Raw genomic sequence first — 18,244 nt, 5'->3', positions numbered from 1 at the left:
TAAGACTTTGGCAAAAAACATTCTGTGAAGCGTTAACAGACAAGCTTGGAACTTTTAAGTTAAAAGTTGAGCCTTCTGACTGACCATTTAGGACTGTGGCTGTATTTATGCAACAGACAGGAGCACTAATCAAATTTCATCAGCAGTCTTCTGGCCAACATAATGTTGCTCTCTTTTAAAATAACAAACAAGAACAAACGAGGAATTAGAGATGTGTGCATGTCCACAGGGGTATGATATATGGCTCCTATGAATGGAGTGTTGGAATGGAAGGTTACAGGCTTTTTAGAAAAGACAGGCCTGGCAGGAGGAGAGGGGGAGTTGCTCTTTATGTTAGGGATAGGCTGGAGAGTATGGAACTCTGTCTGGGGACAGGTGAGCAGTCCACAGAGTCTGTGGGTCAGGGTTAAAGGGAATATAGCTATGGGAGACATTACTGTGGGGATCTGTTACAGACCGCCTGATCAAGGAGAACCTGCAGATGAAGCACTCCACAGACAGATAGGAAAAGCCTCACGCTCACAGCCCCTTGTTCTCATGGGTGACTTCAACCACCCTGACATCTGTTGGAAGGACGGTACGGCCCGGCACAAGCAATCCAGGAGGTTACTCAATTGTGTAGAAGACAACTTCCTTCTGCAAGTAACAGAGGAGCTGACAAGGAGAGGTGCCATGCTTGAGCTCGTGCTCACCAACAGGGAAGGGCTCGTTGGAAATGTGACTCTCCAGGGCAGCCTTGGTTGCAGTGATCACGAGATGCTCGAATTTGAGATCCTCAGGAGAGCAAGAAGAGCGTGCAGCAAGCTCACTGCCCTGGACTTCAAAAGAGCAGACTTTGGCCTCTTCAGGAACCTGCTTAGGAAGCTTCCATGGGATATAGCCCTAGAGGGCAGGGGGGCCCAAGACTCTTGGTTAATATTCAAGGATCACCTGCTGCAAGCTCAGGAGTGTTGCATCCCAACCAGAAGGAAGTGCAGCAGGAGGGCCAGGAGACCTCCTTGGATGGATATGGAGCTCCTGTGGAAAATTCAAATGAAAAAAGAGGCTTATAAAAGGTGGAAGCAAGGACAGGCAGCCTGGGAAGAATACAGGGATGTTGTCTGGGAAGCCAGGGACCAGGTTAGGAAAGCTAAGGCCCAGTTAGAATTAAACTTGGCTAGGGGTATTAAGGATAACAGGAAGGGATTCTACAGGTACATAGCAAATAAAAATCAGACTAGGGAGAACGTAGGCACCCTCAGGAAGCTCTCAGGAGAACTGGCTACACAGGATTTGGAGAAGGCTGAGGTTCTGAATGACTTCTTTGCCTCGGTTTTCACTGGCAAAGGCTCTGACTGCACCACCCAAGTCTTGGAAGGCAGATGCAGGGACTGTGAGAATGAAGACCTTGGGACCACTGTAGGAGAGGAACTGGTTCGAGACCATCTTAAAAATCTGAACGTGCACAAGTCCATGGGTCCTGATGAAATCCATCCTCGGGTCCTGAAGGAGCTGGTGAATGAAGTTGCCAAGATGCTGGCCATCATATTTGAAAAATCATGGCAGTCAGGTGAAGTGCCCAACAACCGAAAAAATGGAAATATAACCCCCATTTTCAAGAAGGGGAAAATGGATGACCTGGGGAATTACAGACCAGTCAGTCTCACCTCTGTGCCAGGCAAAACCTTGGAGCAGATTCTCCTGGAAGGCATGCTAGGGCACATGAAAATCAACAAGGTGCTTGGTGACAGCCAGCATGGCTTCACTAAGGGGAAATCCTGCCTGACCAATTTGGTGGTCTTCTATGATGGGGCTACAGAACTGATGGACGGGGTAGAGCAGTTGATGTCATCTACCTGGACTTGTGCAAGGTGTTCGACACTGTCCCACATGACATCCTTGTCTCTAAATTGGAGACATCAATCTGATAGATGGACTACTCGGTGGATAAAGAACTGGCTGGATGGCCACATACAAAGTGTGGTCAATGGCTCAATGTCCATCTGGAGACCAGTAACGAGCGGTGTCCCTCAGGGATCGGTGTTGGGACTGGTCTTGTTTAACATCTTCGTCACTGACATGGACAGTGGGATTGAGTGTGCCCTCACCAAGTTTGCCAATGACACCAAGCTGTGTGGTTCGGTTGATACCCTGGAGGGAAGGAATGCCATCCAGAGGGACCTTGACACGCTTGTGAGGTGGGCTGATGCCAACCTCATGAAGTTTAACCATGCCAAGTGCAAGGTCCTCCACCTGGGTCGGAGCAATCCCAGGCACAGCTACAGGTTGGGCAGAGAAGAGATTCAGAGCAGCCCTGCGGAGAAGGACTTGGGGGTGTTGATTGATGAGGAAATGAACATGAGCCAGCAGTGTGCGCTTGCAGCCCAGAAAGCCAACCGTATCCTGGGCTGCATCAAAAGGAGTGTGACCAGCAGGTCGAAGGAGGTGATCCTGCCCCGCTACTCTGCTCTCGTGAGACCTCACCTGGAGTATTGTATGCAGTTCTGGTGTCCTCAACATAAAAAGGACATGGAAGTGTTGGAACAAGTCCAGAGAAGGGCCATGAGGATGATCAGGGGACTGGAGCACCTCCCATATGAAGACAGGCTGAGAAAGTTGGGGCTGTTCAGCCTGGGGAAGAGAAGGCTGTGTGGAGACCTCCTAGCAGCCTTCCAGTATCTGAAGGGGGGCTATAAGGATGCTGTGGAGGGACTCTTCATTAGGGACTGTAGTGATAGGACAAGGGGTAATGGGTTAAAACTTAAACAGGGGAAGTTTAGATTGGATATAAGGAGGAAATTCTTTCCTGTTCGGGTGGTGAGGCACTGGAATGGGTTGCCCAGGGAGGTTGTGAATGCTCCATCCCTGGCAGTGTTCAAGACCAGGTTGGACGAGGCTTTGGGTGATATGGTTTAGTGTGAGGTGTCCCTGCCCATGACAGGGGGGTTGGAACTAGGTGATCTTAAGGTCCTTTCCAACCCTAACTATTCTATGATTCTATGAACAAGCCCCCAGCATGCTCAGAGAATGCCAACAGATGGAAGTGAGAGCAATTCAGATAATGAACAGGCTTTGCAGGGAATTAAAAGATATAATATTATTTGGCTAATGATACTACAAGACCTTTTCTCAGAAGAGTTGCCCAAGGAAGTTGTGAATGCTCCATCCCTGGCAGTGTTCAAAGCCAGGTTGGACAGAGCCTTGGGTGACATGGTTTAGTGTGAGATGTCCCTGTTCATGGCAGGGGGGTCGGAACTAGATGATCTTAAGGTCCTTTCCAACCCTAACTATTCTATGATTCTATGTGAGTAGGAAAATTTACTCCTGAAAAACTAAGTTTAAAAAAGAACTGCTTCTGATAATCCACAAATTATGTATCTGGATGGCATTTAGCACTGTCTCCTGAAGATGTGAGGGGGATGGAGATCCCTGAGATAAGCACTATGAAGTGAAGCTGTTCTTTAGCAGATGGTATTGAGCATGAAGGAGATAAGGTTGTAGCACAGTGTGCCCTGCAAAGAGGTTTTGCTTAAAATCATATTGTAAATCCATCACAATTACACGGTAATTTCACTTACAGAATACAATCAACTTAGGTAGTTTGACTTTATTGACTTAAACTCATTAACCCATTTGATAATCCCTATAAATGTCCATTTTCAGTCTTGTTTCTTAAAGGTTTGATATGGTATACCCTTAAATGACAGGGAAAGGGAAGAAGTTGCTACTCTGCATGCAGAATCATTACCAAATCTACTTGGAAAAATCTGCTTTTGAGAGTTTAATCTTCAGGATTCAAGTAAGTCTTATTAAAATGAAGAGTAAAGTAAACTCATTTCCTACACCATACTTCTGAGGTGAAGCTAAATTAAAGAGATGCTAGTTCACAAATATACCTGAAGGAACTAGGAAAACAAGGTTCTCAATTCAGTATTTTCTCAGGGTCAGAAGAATCAACACTTTGGGAAAACAGGAAACCTTCACCTGAGAGAACAAAACCAAACAATAAATAGCAACAGCAATAAAAATTGTCTGCCAATGGTCAATGACTGTTAACAGCACTTCCAAGGACATTTGGTCTCATTAGCCTTTTGAGCTAAAATAAACAGTTTTAGCTCAAGGGATTTAAGAAAGAGTTGCATGCTTAAGATTTTCAGGGAGCTACTTGCTCCAGATTTTCAGGGAAATGATGGGTTAATGTCCTTTGCTCAACATTCTCTGTACGTAAAGAATTTCTAAGAAAGGAGACACAGAAAAGTATTATTTGATATTGCTCAAAGTAACCAAAACAAATACATAAGCTGGTTGTTGGGGTTTTTTGATTGGTTATTCTTGGGTTTGGGTTTTGGGGGAAGTGTTTTTCTGTTTGTGATTTTTGGTTGTGGGTTTTCTTTGTATCAGTTCTCCACAGTCCTACTTCTTGCCCCAGTTATTTAACTTTGCCAATATGTCCTTAATGTCAGGCACAAAAGAGTAGTAATATGTTTGTGTGTTATCATGAACAAAACAGAACAGAACAGAACCAAATGATTCAGGAAGGACAAAGTGAGCTGAATCACAGGTTCTTGGCAACTTATTCCTCACACAATTTAAGTAGTGCTGCTGTCTGCTGCATAACAAGTTTCTTTAGAGCCAGTTTTTCCAAAGCAAGTTATGTGTCCACGTGTCTGAAAGAATTTCATTTATTAAACAAAAAAATTACATGGGTAGCAGCTCTACATTCAGTAGTGGAGCAGTTAGCCCCCTCTCTCATAAAAACCTACGACCTTTGGTCTATATTAAATTATTTACACTATAGCTTCACATTTATGACATGGTACAACAAACACTTCCCCAGACTATGCTAGCTAGCTCACCTCTTTTGCGCAAAATGCCCACTTTGCTCTCCGCTTGAATTATGCCTTAGATATTTAAAGAAGTTGGGTGAAGAGGCCGAAGGATTAAGACGAGTTAGAGTAGGAGAACGTGCAAGTTGACCAGAAGAACTTTTAGATTCACCAACAGATGCGTTCAAACTGTACAGTGGGATTCCAACCAGTGATGGAGTTGAGGTAGCACAAAGAACAAAACAAAGAAAGAGAGGAAAAAGGGGGAAAAGGGAAGAAAAAAAAATAAAAAGGGAAATCACTTCTCTAATCTTTGAAAGAGACCTGGCATATACAAATGAGCCAGTTCCTATGTTTTTCATAGTTAATGCAGTAAGTGTAAGAGGCTGAACATTTTAACTGAATCAGCAAAGTCCCACATACACACTTACAGGCTTCAGCAAGGCATTTCAGCATATGACTGTATTTAAACTCCCCAAAACCTGTCACTGACACACCCCTTTCTTCTCCCTCATATGCACTTCCTCTTGGTTTCTATGATAAAGCCAGGCATATGATCAAGAGCTCTAATGGATGAGAAGTGAAATGCTACATGAAGAAGTGAATTCACTTACACTTTGGAAACAATTTAAGAATTGAGGTAAGCTGTTCAAAAACACTTATAAAATGTACAAGACTCGTTAGAAGTCTGTAATTCCAGTGATTTTTGAGAACTTTAAGTATACTTTTCTTCTAAGTTTTCCATTTCCTCTGGTTCTATACATTTGCTAGAAAGGAAAGCAGTGGTGATTTCTTTTTGCTTTATGTGAGGGAGCATGTACACTCTGTGTTACTAAAAATTACACGATCAAACCCAAATAAAAGTAACCAAGGAAATTAAAAATGTACTTAATTTCTAGCTGCATTCCTACAGTACAATAAGAATTGATTGAGCAAGCAGCTACAAACATCAGGGCAACTCTCAACAAACACTACAGGTCTTAAATTGCACTACAAAAAACTTCTAGTATTTTAGAATTAAAAAGGTTCAAAGAAGGGACAAAAAGGCAGCCCAGGTCATGTTTCATGTCAAATACTATAATTCTCCTTTTTTCACTGTCATCACCTATTGGAGGCATGTTTTTTTACTGCCCCACCTCCTGCAGAGAAAAAATGAGCTGGAATACATACAGATTTCCTACCGTCTAACTTGTGTAAACAAGCAACTTGGCAGCCAAACAGAAGCCTACAGACCGAGTGTTTCCATAGTAATTGGGAAAAGCCAGATACAGGGAGCAAAGAAAACTGCCATGAAGTTAAGAGGAGACTTTAGAGATGTGGAGGCAGACTTTTGAAGGAGGACAGTTTGAAGAATATTAGCATGAAGGCAAGCAGTAACTTGGTTTTATGACTAAAGTCTATATAGGCTTGTTGAAAAGTTAGACAGGAGCCTCACCTCCATTAAGAATTAGGTAATTTATGTCAGTTTTTGTGTTATTGTGAAGTCACACATGAATTCACCAATTAGTAAGGTTTTCAGGATCACAAATGCTACCAGAGTTTTCTCTACAGACAATAAGAAGTAGCATTTCTTTATGCTGCTTGCAGAGCTAAACAACCAACATTAAGGAATATTGCTTGAAAAAAATATAATAAAACCCCATAGGAGCAATCCTATGTTGTGTTTACACTTATACTGTGGAACTACATCTTATGTTTTCTCTCCCCTGAGGAGTACACAGGGCTAAAAGTGTTTTTAAAGAGAATACCTACAAACCTCCAGTGAGTGACACACTGCTGTGATATATTTCTTATCCATTAAGAGGACATATCTGGTATGCAATTATCATCCCAAAATATGTCCTCAACAAATAAAATCATAGCCTGCTTTTAGTAAGTCTTACTTTCTTTTGTGAGGAGTCTCTGTGCTCACTGAGTGATACCTCATAAGTTTCCTCTGGGGAACAGACGGTGATGTTTCAACAGGTACCAGAGATTCCTGGCTTTCTGTTGGCAAATGACTCAGCGTGTTTGCCCGCCTCCGAAAGCTTTGCTGAGGTAACTGCTCAATTGGGGAATCATCTGCATCGCTGGAGAGATCACCCACTGATCCGCTGGTCTTGACAGTGTTTTCTGTAGGAAGCGCAGGAAGTCTGTCTTTCTCCTTTTCACACAATGGTGCTTCCTAGCAGTGCAAGACTTAAGGTTATCAATCTTATCAAGAGTTATCAATCTTTGAGGTTGCAGTCTCATATCATTATTCACATCCCAGAGATCTGCTTTAAACTTGCATGTTTTATCATGATAGCCTAAAGAAAGAATCTTTGATGGTTTATGTCTTTGTCATTAATTATTTAGGTTAAAAATCACAGTCTCCATTTTACAGAGGAAAAGTTATTTTGAGAGTGCGTTTTACAGTATGTCAAATACAGCTCAAGAAATGGGGTCAGAACAGTACAGAAGAGTCAGATTTGGGTAACAGTGACAGCAATGAAAAGGGTGATGTTTCAGAGTACTATATAGATTGCACCCCATCTGAGAATATAACAGTCCTATGACCAGATGCCTGTTTCAGTCCAAAACCATGCATTTTTCTTCATTCACCACCTCATGTGTTTCTTGCAGAGCTGGCCGTTCTTTCAAAAACATAAGCAGTAAGAATAGATTCTTGACTACCTGAAGTCAGGAGTCCATAGGTGATGAGGCACTAGAGAAAAATCAACAGCTGTATCCAAACCTGCAGAGTACTAGGCTGTCCCCATGGAAGAAGACTGTCTTCTTCTATGCTGCTTGTTTATATTGTTTTATTTGGACTAAAAGCTTTCTGACTATGCAAAAAGGGGAAATTGCTTGACCTTTTATTTGAGTTTTATGTTTCTGATTAATGCAATGCTGCATTCACACTATGCACTTCCAGGGCTGAAACCAACCAGATTAGGATCAGCAGCATGGTAATTATTGCATTTATTTTACTGCACATTCTTGCAAGATTCAGATGATTTATATAATATTTTATTTCACATATATAGACTCACACAGTAAGATATATATAAAAAAATATGTTTATTTATAGTAATATGGCTTTTCTATTTCAAATAGAGACCCAGTTGCACTGCTCTATTTTTATAGCATAGGGAACAGAATGAAAAGTCTGAAAGCAACTTGAAACTTCTGGAGAACAGAAACACAGATTTACTAAGAGTCCCATCATGCCAAACAGTACGGAAATCTCCAGTGAAGCTCTACAGATAACAGCATCTTACATGTCACCATTGTATTGACACGACTGCTATTTCTTAGCCTGAAAGTCTGTTACCAGAGTAAACCAGGAAATTAATTTGCTCAAGCTACCCCTCACAGGACTTGCACACATTCTGACAAATTCCATACATGAAAAATGATTTGGATGATAAATGAGCAAATTCTAAAAAATTTAAATACTGCTTCAAGCTGGAGGCCAGGAGAGTGTGAGGAAGGGATGACATGGGGTAAAGGGAAAGGCAGTCACTGATCCGAGTGGCTGCCTGCAATGAATGCAGCCCTGTCACCCTCAGAGGGACTTGGTACAGGAATAAAGATGGACCCTATGGATAAGCATGTGGCAAAAGGACTCTTGCAGGTAGGAAGAAAAGGATATACCTAACCTCCCTATTCTGTGATACTGTTTTTATCATATTGTTTGATTCCTCTAGGGTTTATTTCCTTTCACATACAATCAGTTAGCTTGCTTACTCCCAAAAAATAATCAAAACAAAATGCAAGATCTTAGAACAGAACAGTTATATGAGTGGTTGGTAACCACATTTCACATCTGACTAGTTGTTTCAGGGAATATTATCTGAAGTTTCCAAGTATATACATTCACCCCAGACTACTTACTTTACGTGTGCTGTTCAAGGAACTGGATATAGAACTGTCCAAATCCACAGCACCAGTACTGTCCAGTGGACCTCTGGCTTTACTGCCCTGCAGCAGGATTATGCATCAGCAGTTAGGATTATGATGTATAGGAATACCAAAAAAAGATTTGTGTAGCATAGTCAGGATCTTTAATTTTCAAAGACAGTATCCAATTAAATTTCCTGAAACGTCTAAGAACAACTTTTGCCCTTGTGAGAAACAAAGGCTTCATTCAGGACATTCTAAAGGATCTGGTGGAATTGAGGAATTCTCATGGGAAATGATGTGCCTTCCATGATACATACATAATCACATATTGAATACATGCACTGTAACTACTGTTAAAGTACCTTCTGAATTCCAAATGGGAAATTTTGACACTAGGTAGTTCTTGCCAAGATAAAAAGAAAAAAGAAAGCTTATAAAGCTCTTAAAACCATATAAATTTAATACCCAACAGAACATCATTTCTGGTATTATCATTTCAATGGCTACAAATCAGAAAGCATAAATATTTTTGCATAATCTGTTCAACAGTATTTTTCTGTAATGTTTTTATGTAGCCAAGAGAAATATCAAGAAACATACTATTGGGTTCTTATATGTTGACACAACTATGGAATTTCTATCTTCCTCACCTTAAATGGTATAATTTTTATTTAACATTACAAAATGTTATCATTATTCACAATAATGACTATACTCTCCTTGAAGATCAGGCAAAATGCCTCAGATCTAATAAAAATAAAGAATTTCCATCAAAACAGCCATGACAATGAAAATGCAATCAATATACAGCTGTGCTTATGCGAAGACACCCTATGCCAGTCAGGACAAACTGACAAAAATTAGAACAGTAGCTACTATACTTTGTGTAGCACGAGTAATGTTATGTTTCATACACTGAACATGCTCACAGCAGAATTTTACAGGGGTGAACTCTACAAATGCTGGCTGGTAAGTAATGAGGGGAGATATTAAACTAAAAATCTTCTCTATGTGCATAATAATAACAGGGAGAACATGCTTTTGCCATCATTTGTTTCATGGGAGCAGGTTAGATACAATGTCTGAAATAAACTTTGAAAGCCTTGTTTTGTCACTACTAGTTGTATGTCTATGAGCCAATAAACTGTACTAGGTCTTAGTTCAATTTTACTGCTGATGAGAATGAGACTGCCAAATTTTTGTTCCTTTAATATTTGCTGTTTGGCATTCAACCTGGAAAGATAATAAATATTACTTTTCTATCATTCAAATAAATAAAACAATGAAATTCTGTTCAGAGGCAATAACCACAATGATACTTACACGTGACAAAATGCTTTCAAATGATTCTGTCAGAGATCTTTTTGCTTTGTTCTTTAACATATCTAATCTGAATCTTGAAGTACTGCTGGGCACTTCATTTACAGCATTCTCAGTAGGGGGTTGTGAAGTCTGAAAGTGTTTAAAAATATAAATGTGAAATACTCAACAGCATGGAGCAGGATCTCAGTGAACAGTCTGAAGACTTCCATGACCTGGATCAATACTTTCTCCTGGTGTCCTTGGCATTTCATGCCTTTTGATCTTTTGATACTTATACTAAAATTTAACAAACTATCCTAACATAAGACCAGGAAATTCTCCTAAGGGAAATGTATTGAGTGTAGCAGCTTCAGAAGAAGTGCCCCTTCAATAAGGGGCTGTGTTGGAAAATTTTCTTTAACAACAAAGTACAATTGTACAAATTCCAAATGTTTAAGTGTAACAGATTAGAGATTGCTGAACGGATTTACTTTTCTTGCCAAGAAATTAATCAAAAATGGTGAAGCTCATAATTAACAAAAACTCTCAAGTGTCTCCACTATATTAAAACAGGGCTTCTTAAAGGTCAGGAAGATGTAAAACAATCTAATTTTTCTATATATTTCACCAGTTGAAATACTTCCATCTTAAAGCTAACAGTCTATTGAGAGTTTTGCTTTTTAAATAAATATTTCAGTTCATTTTTAGTGCTTGCAAAGACCAGTGTAGCAAATACAAAAGTGACTCTATGATGCAAATATTCCCATTCAAACCTAATACCTGCAGTTGATACCAGAGTACAATTTTCAGTGTTGTTTTGGGGGTTTACCTTGAGGCTGCTCTACCTTTTTAGCTCTAACTTCAGAGCTCCGAATGCTTATTTTCTTTTTACTTTCACTCATTTTATCCACAAAGGACAAATTGGATGCTGCTTGCTGTTACATTCTTATGAAAAAGACACTTAATTTGAAGGTCATTTTTGTTAGATAAAACCTATGTACTAGTATCAGGTTTTAGGGTTGGTTTTGTTTTTACATTTTTCCCTCCCCTGATTTAAATATTAGGAAAAAAAAAATTATGAAAAGGAGTAAAGTGAAAACCTTTGCGGAAAAGAAGGGAACAAGGACATCAGGGTGTTATAGGTTAATAATTGCTGAGACAAATAACACTGCCAGTGTACACATGTTCAAAGGTATCTGCTATTACACAGTGCTGGAGATAAATGATCAGAGTAAATATAAAATGTTGTGCTAAGACAAATGATGGGCTAAGGGCAAGTCAACTCTGTTGTTAAAGCACTGGCATCTTTGCAAATGTGAGATTAACCAATTTTGGTTCCAGAAACTGAGTAAACAGACTGCAACAGGCCTTAGGGATTTTCAAATCACACAGAAGACATATCAAGATATTATCTTGCTTCCTATATCCCTATTTCCAAGCCATTCATGACTGACAACTATTTGATAATTGGCTGGCATTAGACCAAATAAAAATATTTCAGGTACAATGATAGAGGAACTCAGGCAATGTTTCTTCCTGTCATACCACAACTACAATGCTCCTTTCTTAAAAGCATATTTCTGGTGAGATGCCCAAGGCAAAAAATCAGAACAAAACATGCAAAGGTTCTTACTACTTCCTCAGGGAGGTCAATAGTTAGCCAGTAAGCCATAAAGAAGAGATTAGCAAAGTGAACAAACAGTAAATAAAGACTTGCTGCTATGTCCCAAATTTCTTCTGGGTCTCATTATACTCCATATATTTACTTGCTAGTTTATATCACAAATGGACAACAGCAGTCATCATGTTGAAATTATCAGCCAGCAGTGGTGGGACAGCCGAGATTTTTAAAAGGGTCAAATAACTGGAACCGAAAGTTTTCAGAGAACTGGTGCTGATCCTCTTTTAAACACAGACATCCTTGATGTGTCTCAAGTTAGTTAGTTAGTCACAAAACAAGGCATCCAAAATCACTAATCCCTTCTGAAAAATCTTAACTGTGCTGTATAAATAGCTAATTAAACAGCACTGATACAACCTGATACAGAATGAAAGGTAACACAGCTCTGCAGAAACGGATGACTTGCAGATGTGGTTTCTGCAGCAATCCTACTCAGCTACTCCTCCTTGAGGCCACTTCAAACGGTGGTTTGTACACAAGAAGTAACTTCCAGCTATTAAGTAAATGTAAATCTTTATCAAGAATCAAATCCCTTCTGTTTGTCAGGACACCGACTCATACAGACAGTGGGATGGCAAATGACACAGACTATCTGAGAACAATTACAAATTCGTTCTCTCACACACAATGAATTTTCATTGCAGTGATAAGAAAGCAACAATCAGATCAGTGGTCTACCTTGTTTGCATACTTATCTCCTAGGCCTGAAATCAGACTGTACTAAGTACCTCAAAATCAGATATGCCTGTTGTGGCACAGAACAATAATCATAAGCAAAGCCAGTGTTCACCGCTCCCGACAGTCTGAAGTTCCAAAATGCAAGTAATGGAAATTTGCCTTTGGAAAGATATAAAAATGGAATGGAGTTGTTTTTTTTTTAAAGATGGATCCTCCTTACACAAGCTAAAACTTAGTGATTACTTACTTACCTGTTTTGCTTCTCCAACATGGACATGGTCCTTCTGTTTTTCTTCATACATGTTTCTCAAAACAGAGATAACCAACTCATTCTCTTTTTGATCATTCCTTGGTCTTAATTTCTTTAATTGAAAACACCACAAGCACAGTAATTATACATTTTTATAACAGTTAGCAAATATTTATTCTTTTCATCTTGCCACTGTCAATACATCACTAAGGTAAGAACCAGTTTAACTTCGTTAATGCTACTACTCCAGTCCACCAGAGGACACCAGTGTCCCAGCCAAAGAACACTTGACCTCATTTCATACACAGCATAATTTACATGGACAGCTCTGGAGGTGTTAAATTGTCAGAAGCATATTAAGACATAAAAAATATTTTTCCAATCTGTTTTTGATGTAAAGAAAACCAAAATACTGTGGTTCTGCTGCAAAACCCTTCTGCTAGAAAACCTCACTGGACGTTTCAGTTTTAGGAAATGACACAGGTATTTTAAAAATCAGTGCACAAGGTGAACATATGTTTCCCTGCTGCATTCTATTTAGATCTGAACTACTGTAAATGAAAATATTTTTAGAACAAGTTATTATAGAATTTAATCCCAGAAACCTAACTTTTGAAAAGTATATGCTGTTCTAACACTACTGATGTAATGCAGCGGATAACTTATGAATTAGGTAATGCCAAGAAAGCGCATCAGATTAATAAAAATATCTTTAGAAAGACAGTTATCGAAAAATGCAAATCATGGTTACAACATACGGAACTCTGAGAATGCTACAACTAAAATTTCAGGCAGTCCAACTCAAAAAAATCAGCTGAAAAAGGCAGACAGGAGAGACATACCCTTGGTTTGACCAAGTTAAACATTTGCAGACTCTCATCAGAATCAATTAACAGTTTCCTGTGACTACTAGAAGCTTCAGAGCTTTAATATGTGCACAGAATACTAAAAGGCAACAGTGCCAGCTAGCTACTATATACTAAGAAATTACTTAGGTCATGGAATCAGTCCCACAGAGTTAACTTCCAAATTTGGTATTGGATGATAAACTGCCACAAGGAAACACACAAAGAGACTGAAATGACTCAAGAGAGGAAGGAAATATTATTTTTAAAGAGTCTGAAATTCCCTGTTCTTCAATAGTGTGCCAATCCCAAAGACATTTCCTACAATGTTCATCTGTCTTACACCCACTATGCTTTCCTCTGTGCTAAAATGGATTTGATTCAGAAGATAGAAAGTTAAACTTTTTTAGTTAGTTTGACAAGTATTAAGATCAAGGATAAATTTTAAGCAGGAATTCTTTTGATCTGGGAATGTTACAGTAATTTTGTTTGGTCAAGTTAACAGTTGAAAGTTCTCACAATGTAAGTTATTTTGCTTTCACCCACAAAAAATGTGTGCATTTTTACTCAGCAAGAAGTCAACTCTTTTCATTGAAAGCAGAAGAAAAACGAGTAAAATGAGACATGGTTATAAAAGGACAAGTTTTTAACAGCTCTAAAAAATAATGATATTGAAATTAAAGCACAAGGTGATTAACAGTTTATTAAATGAAGATAATTCACAAAAACACCCACAACTTCAGTGCTTAATGCTGATGTTAGCAAAAACATCAATTGCTTTAAAATCTTGTAGAAAACACAGAGTTTACCTTAACCTCTTCAAAAACAGAGGCCTGCTCCTCGTTATTTAGTGTTGTTAGATGCTTTTGTAGTTCCAATTTAGTCTTAGAAGGGTGTAACCCTGCCAATAAGAATAAAAAGGAACAAATCACAGGGTCATATTTGTCAGAATTAATCAATCAACATAAATATGCTTGTCAGTTATTTGAGCTGACCCGTTGCAGTGATTTCATAATGGGGCATTAGAAAGAACTCTTGGTTAATTTAAAGCTGTTAGTGAACTCATGTCTTTAAAATGAGGGACATGAACCCTGTAACAAGGAGATTTACTGAGCACAGACCAGGATTATACTCTTAGCTGAAGATTCCATTATCACACAAGATAAAATAAACCCACAATTGACTGCATTTTAGCAGATTGCTTTGCTGGTGGTTTCTTCAGTACTACTTAGATTTTGCTAACGGTATAAATATGATTTCCATTGATTTTCTCCAATTTGTATACCCTAGCCTCTTCTGAAAAAGAGTAAATTTATTGCATACTAGTAAACTTCTTGCTGTGCCTCTCGCTGACAACATTTACTGAGGGACAGTCTAAAGCAGACTGCTCTCTCATTCAGATTATTTTTACTGCTCTCATCCTGGATTAATTCCCCTTCCTCTATTTTCTGTGGAAAAAGAACAGACCATCAACAGTATTTTGTACTTCAGTTTCTGATCATGGCGTTTCTCCTTCAGAAGCAGATGATATATTTAACCAGATGGCATGATTAAAGGCATTAAGAATCCTTTGCCTTTAAGAAATTACTCAAAAATCATAGTAGTTGATACAAAAATAGAGTGAAAAGTACTTTTGGAAGTTCTCCAGTTTCATCAAATTAATACTAGATAGGTTTTAGTCCAACAAGCTACGGTCATGTGATCTGACAAGCTGCTGTTGCCCTTTATTCACTCAAGATATTACTTAAACAAATAAAATCCAACTGTGAAATTTGCTGAAATGCAAAGAGATTTTGTTTGTTTTTTTTTTTTTTCCTTTCAACTTGTTTTCTTGTAACACCTACAACTCTTAACTGCTGCATTTTCATGAAGGGGCATACTGCTTGGTTCATGTTTATGGTAGTGTAATGCTGGTATTTAAGTGGATTCCATAGGACAGGGGGTCAAAGCTATTGCAGGATATATTCTTAAGGAGTTTCTTACCTGCAATTTTCAGCATTTATGCAGCTAATAGAGCCATGCTAGCTGCAATTCAGTAATATTTAGACTCGATGAGTTTTCAAAAATTCAACTAAAATATAAGAAAGGAGTTTAACTTTTCTTTAGAAAATTCTTATTACCTTACAGATAACTTGACATTGCAGTCTGCTAAATAAAAAGACTGGCTTTCAACCCTCCATCCCAAGTTTCAGGCTCTTTTTAAGCATTCATTCCCATAGAGTTTAACATGTGAGACTGTCCCCCAGTAAAATTACTTGAAGAAATATTCAACTAGGAAGTTTTTAAACCTCACCTTCTATCTTTTCACAGAGTTTATGCAAGCTTTGCATAGGACATCCTTCACAGAGCTGGGGCTGTGCCTTGGAAGTCTGTTGCACAGCAGCTACGGTGAAAGCCTGTTTCAATGTCATCATGATTTCATCAACCTGAAAAGAGTAGAGTGCAAAAGAACAGAATTTCACTCTTCCACTGAGCTTCTGTTTTCCTTAACACAAACACAACAGTCTTTTAGAATGATACTGATGCTTGTTTGGGAATGTGGTTATGATTAAAAAGAAAAGCTGTTCCCCTGTCATTTCCACACACAAACACAAAGGGAAGACAAAACTTACTGTGAAGTGATATCTCTCCAGGCCACCTAATTTTATGACTGTTGTCTGTGATAAAAAAAGCTTACTGCAGTTGTGATGCACTAGCCTGACCTAGAGCACAGTGTAGTCCTGATTTTCTGAATGGGTGCACTATGAAGAAATCCTCTTCCCAAAAAGAGGAATACAGTCTTAACTTTGTGCAATTAAAGGAAGCTTTACTGGATTTTAAAGGGGATTTAAGCTTCTACCTTGAAAGCAAATTAAAATTCCTTTGCTATGTCAGTTGCATTTTAGTAACTTTTATGTTAGTATTATGTACTAACATACATGCTAATACTTTTATGTTAGTACTATGTACTATAAAGTACATTTATGTTAGACTGCTATGTTAGTTACATTTTTGAAATAATTATATTTCCAAGCAGAGCGGGATTTAAAGACATTCAGCAAAACAAAGAGCATAGAGCAACAGAAGACTTTTAGGGCCTACTGTTCCATTAGGCACTTACCAGTGCTTCATCTGTACACTGAAACACGTAGCAAACAAAGTGGAAGCCTCCATTTTCTGAAGACTCTCTGCAGATAAACCCAAAGTGATCCACATGTCTAATTCCCTAGTTCAAAAATAACAGTAATGAAGCAGTCACATGTACTTTCAATGTTTTGTGGCTGTATTTCTTCAAGTAACAGAAGCATGAAAGGCCCAACAGCATTACAGGTAGGTCCCATATCACTGTTACAGCTACATTAAAGTCATCTGGCCATTAAAAATCTATTCTATTACTTCATGAATCTTAAACTTCACTTAAGCCTAAGGTTGTTTGTTGGTTTTGGTGGGGTTTTCTTGTTGATTTTTTTCCTTTTTTTTTTTTTAATAGATCCATTGGAAAACACTTACAGAGATGAATAAATGCTATTCAAGAAGTATTTTACCAGGGGGGCAAAAAGTTCACTCTGTTTTTCTTCTCTTTTGCTTAAGTGGTCAACAATTGCTTTACATTTCTAAGAGCAAATGAAAGCAATAGTGAAAAATGGATAAACATTTTTTTAATCAAAAAAAAAAAAGCTTGGCTAGTAAAAAAAAAAAAAGAAAATTATTTAATATATGACTTAAAGATCACACATGGAAGCATTTATTTTCCCTAAAGGCATGCAAATTCAGGTACAAGCAACCCGCAACAGTAGATAAACATTACATCCTGGCAAAATGCTAAGAAGGTTTTTTAATTGCTGGAAGGAGTATGTGAACATTTACAAGTGGAGAATATAAAAATAAAAAAAAAATAAAAAAAAAAAGAAAAAAAGAAAAACAGAGAGAATACACTGCACTCTTACCTGAGAACAAAAGGATATTTCTTTAAAGCTTTTCTCAATTGCTACTTTTTTTGTGTCAGGACTGATAAGGTAAACTTCAGACTGGCCAATCTAAAAAGAGCAAAGTAAAAATCAAGATGATAATAAATACCATTACACTTCCTTTTGTCTCGCTATAAAATGTTTCCTGGATATAAGTCTCTATTTTTTCTACCTGCATATTTAGACCAATCAGCGTATTCTTACCAGAGAAAGCAAAAATACTGAAACAACACTGATTTGGCATTCAGAGCTCTCCACATTACTGAATTAAGATTTACTTTCACAAGACAAGAGACTGAGATTTTAATTAGATGAGAGTAATATTATACCATAAATAACTTAGTTTGCACTGAGAAAATACACTCACACTCCCTTTTCTTATTTTCTGCAGTCTTGCACATACCACATTTCCAAAAAGCTAATTAGTGAAGATGGTCCTAAAATTTAAGTCCAAGTGCGTGCCTCTACCTATATTCCACCTGATTATTTTTTTTTTTTAGGCTTTCATTTATTTTTTTAAGATATAAATACCATTTAATTTAAAGGCTTTAACTTGAACTATACAAAATGAGCTTACTGGAGCCCATTTTCTAACTTTTAATTTAATCTGTGGGCTGTTTGTACAGCAGTGACCCAAAAGCTCATGCTAACTTTTGATGGCAGAAGGGCATTTTTAAGGTGAAACTGCTGTTTTCAATTTTTCAGCTTCTTTGTACCATTTTAACAGATAGAATTTAAATTCCTCATATTTTCTAGCACATCAAAAATTCTGCAAAGGACAAGTCTTATATCATCTTTTAGGGAAGATGGGTGGAATCGCAATACATTCAGGAGTGTGACTTAATAACAAACCTGCTGAAGCTTCAACC

The 18,244-nt window shown here is 38.2% G+C and overlaps 2 protein-coding genes across 9 annotated transcripts in view; both read right to left on the bottom strand.

Moving 5' to 3' along the window:
• CUNH4orf19 (chromosome unknown C4orf19 homolog) overlaps window positions 1-18,244 on the bottom strand; it is a 266,923-nt gene that overhangs the window by 69,443 nt on the left and 179,236 nt on the right. The window lies entirely within an intron of this gene.
• Window positions 1-18,244, bottom strand: part of TBC1D1 (TBC1 domain family member 1) — a 92,395-nt gene that overhangs the window by 31,892 nt on the left and 42,259 nt on the right. For 4 of the 8 annotated variants that reach the window (XM_061470760.1, XM_061470799.1, XM_061470780.1 and 1 more), the window contains exons 3-11: window positions 17,355-17,444; window positions 16,529-16,633; window positions 15,722-15,854; window positions 14,238-14,329; window positions 12,585-12,695; window positions 9,996-10,124; window positions 8,664-8,750; window positions 6,689-6,969; window positions 4,836-4,964 (exon numbers count right to left, since the gene is read on the bottom strand). In XM_061470760.1, coding sequence (XP_061326744.1) covers window positions 4,836-4,964; window positions 6,689-6,969; window positions 8,664-8,750; window positions 9,996-10,124; window positions 12,585-12,695; window positions 14,238-14,329; window positions 15,722-15,854; window positions 16,529-16,633; window positions 17,355-17,444 — 1,157 coding nt within the window. The remainder of the gene's footprint in view (window positions 1-4,835; window positions 4,965-6,688; window positions 6,970-8,663; window positions 8,751-9,995; window positions 10,125-12,584; window positions 12,696-14,237; window positions 14,330-15,721; window positions 15,855-16,528; window positions 16,634-17,354; window positions 17,445-18,244) is intronic. The other 4 variants (XM_061470791.1, XM_061470808.1, XM_061470769.1 and 1 more) reach the window with 3 other exon arrangements.

This window comes from Pezoporus flaviventris, unplaced genomic scaffold (genome assembly GCF_033815535.1).
Source record: "Pezoporus flaviventris isolate CSIRO_AGI_PZ_B2104156 unplaced genomic scaffold, CSIRO_AGI_Pfla_v1 ptg000002l, whole genome shotgun sequence".
In the NCBI taxonomy this organism is placed as follows: domain Eukaryota; kingdom Metazoa; phylum Chordata; class Aves; order Psittaciformes; family Psittacidae; genus Pezoporus; species Pezoporus flaviventris.
This window is presented reverse-complemented; position numbering and strand designations above follow the sequence as displayed.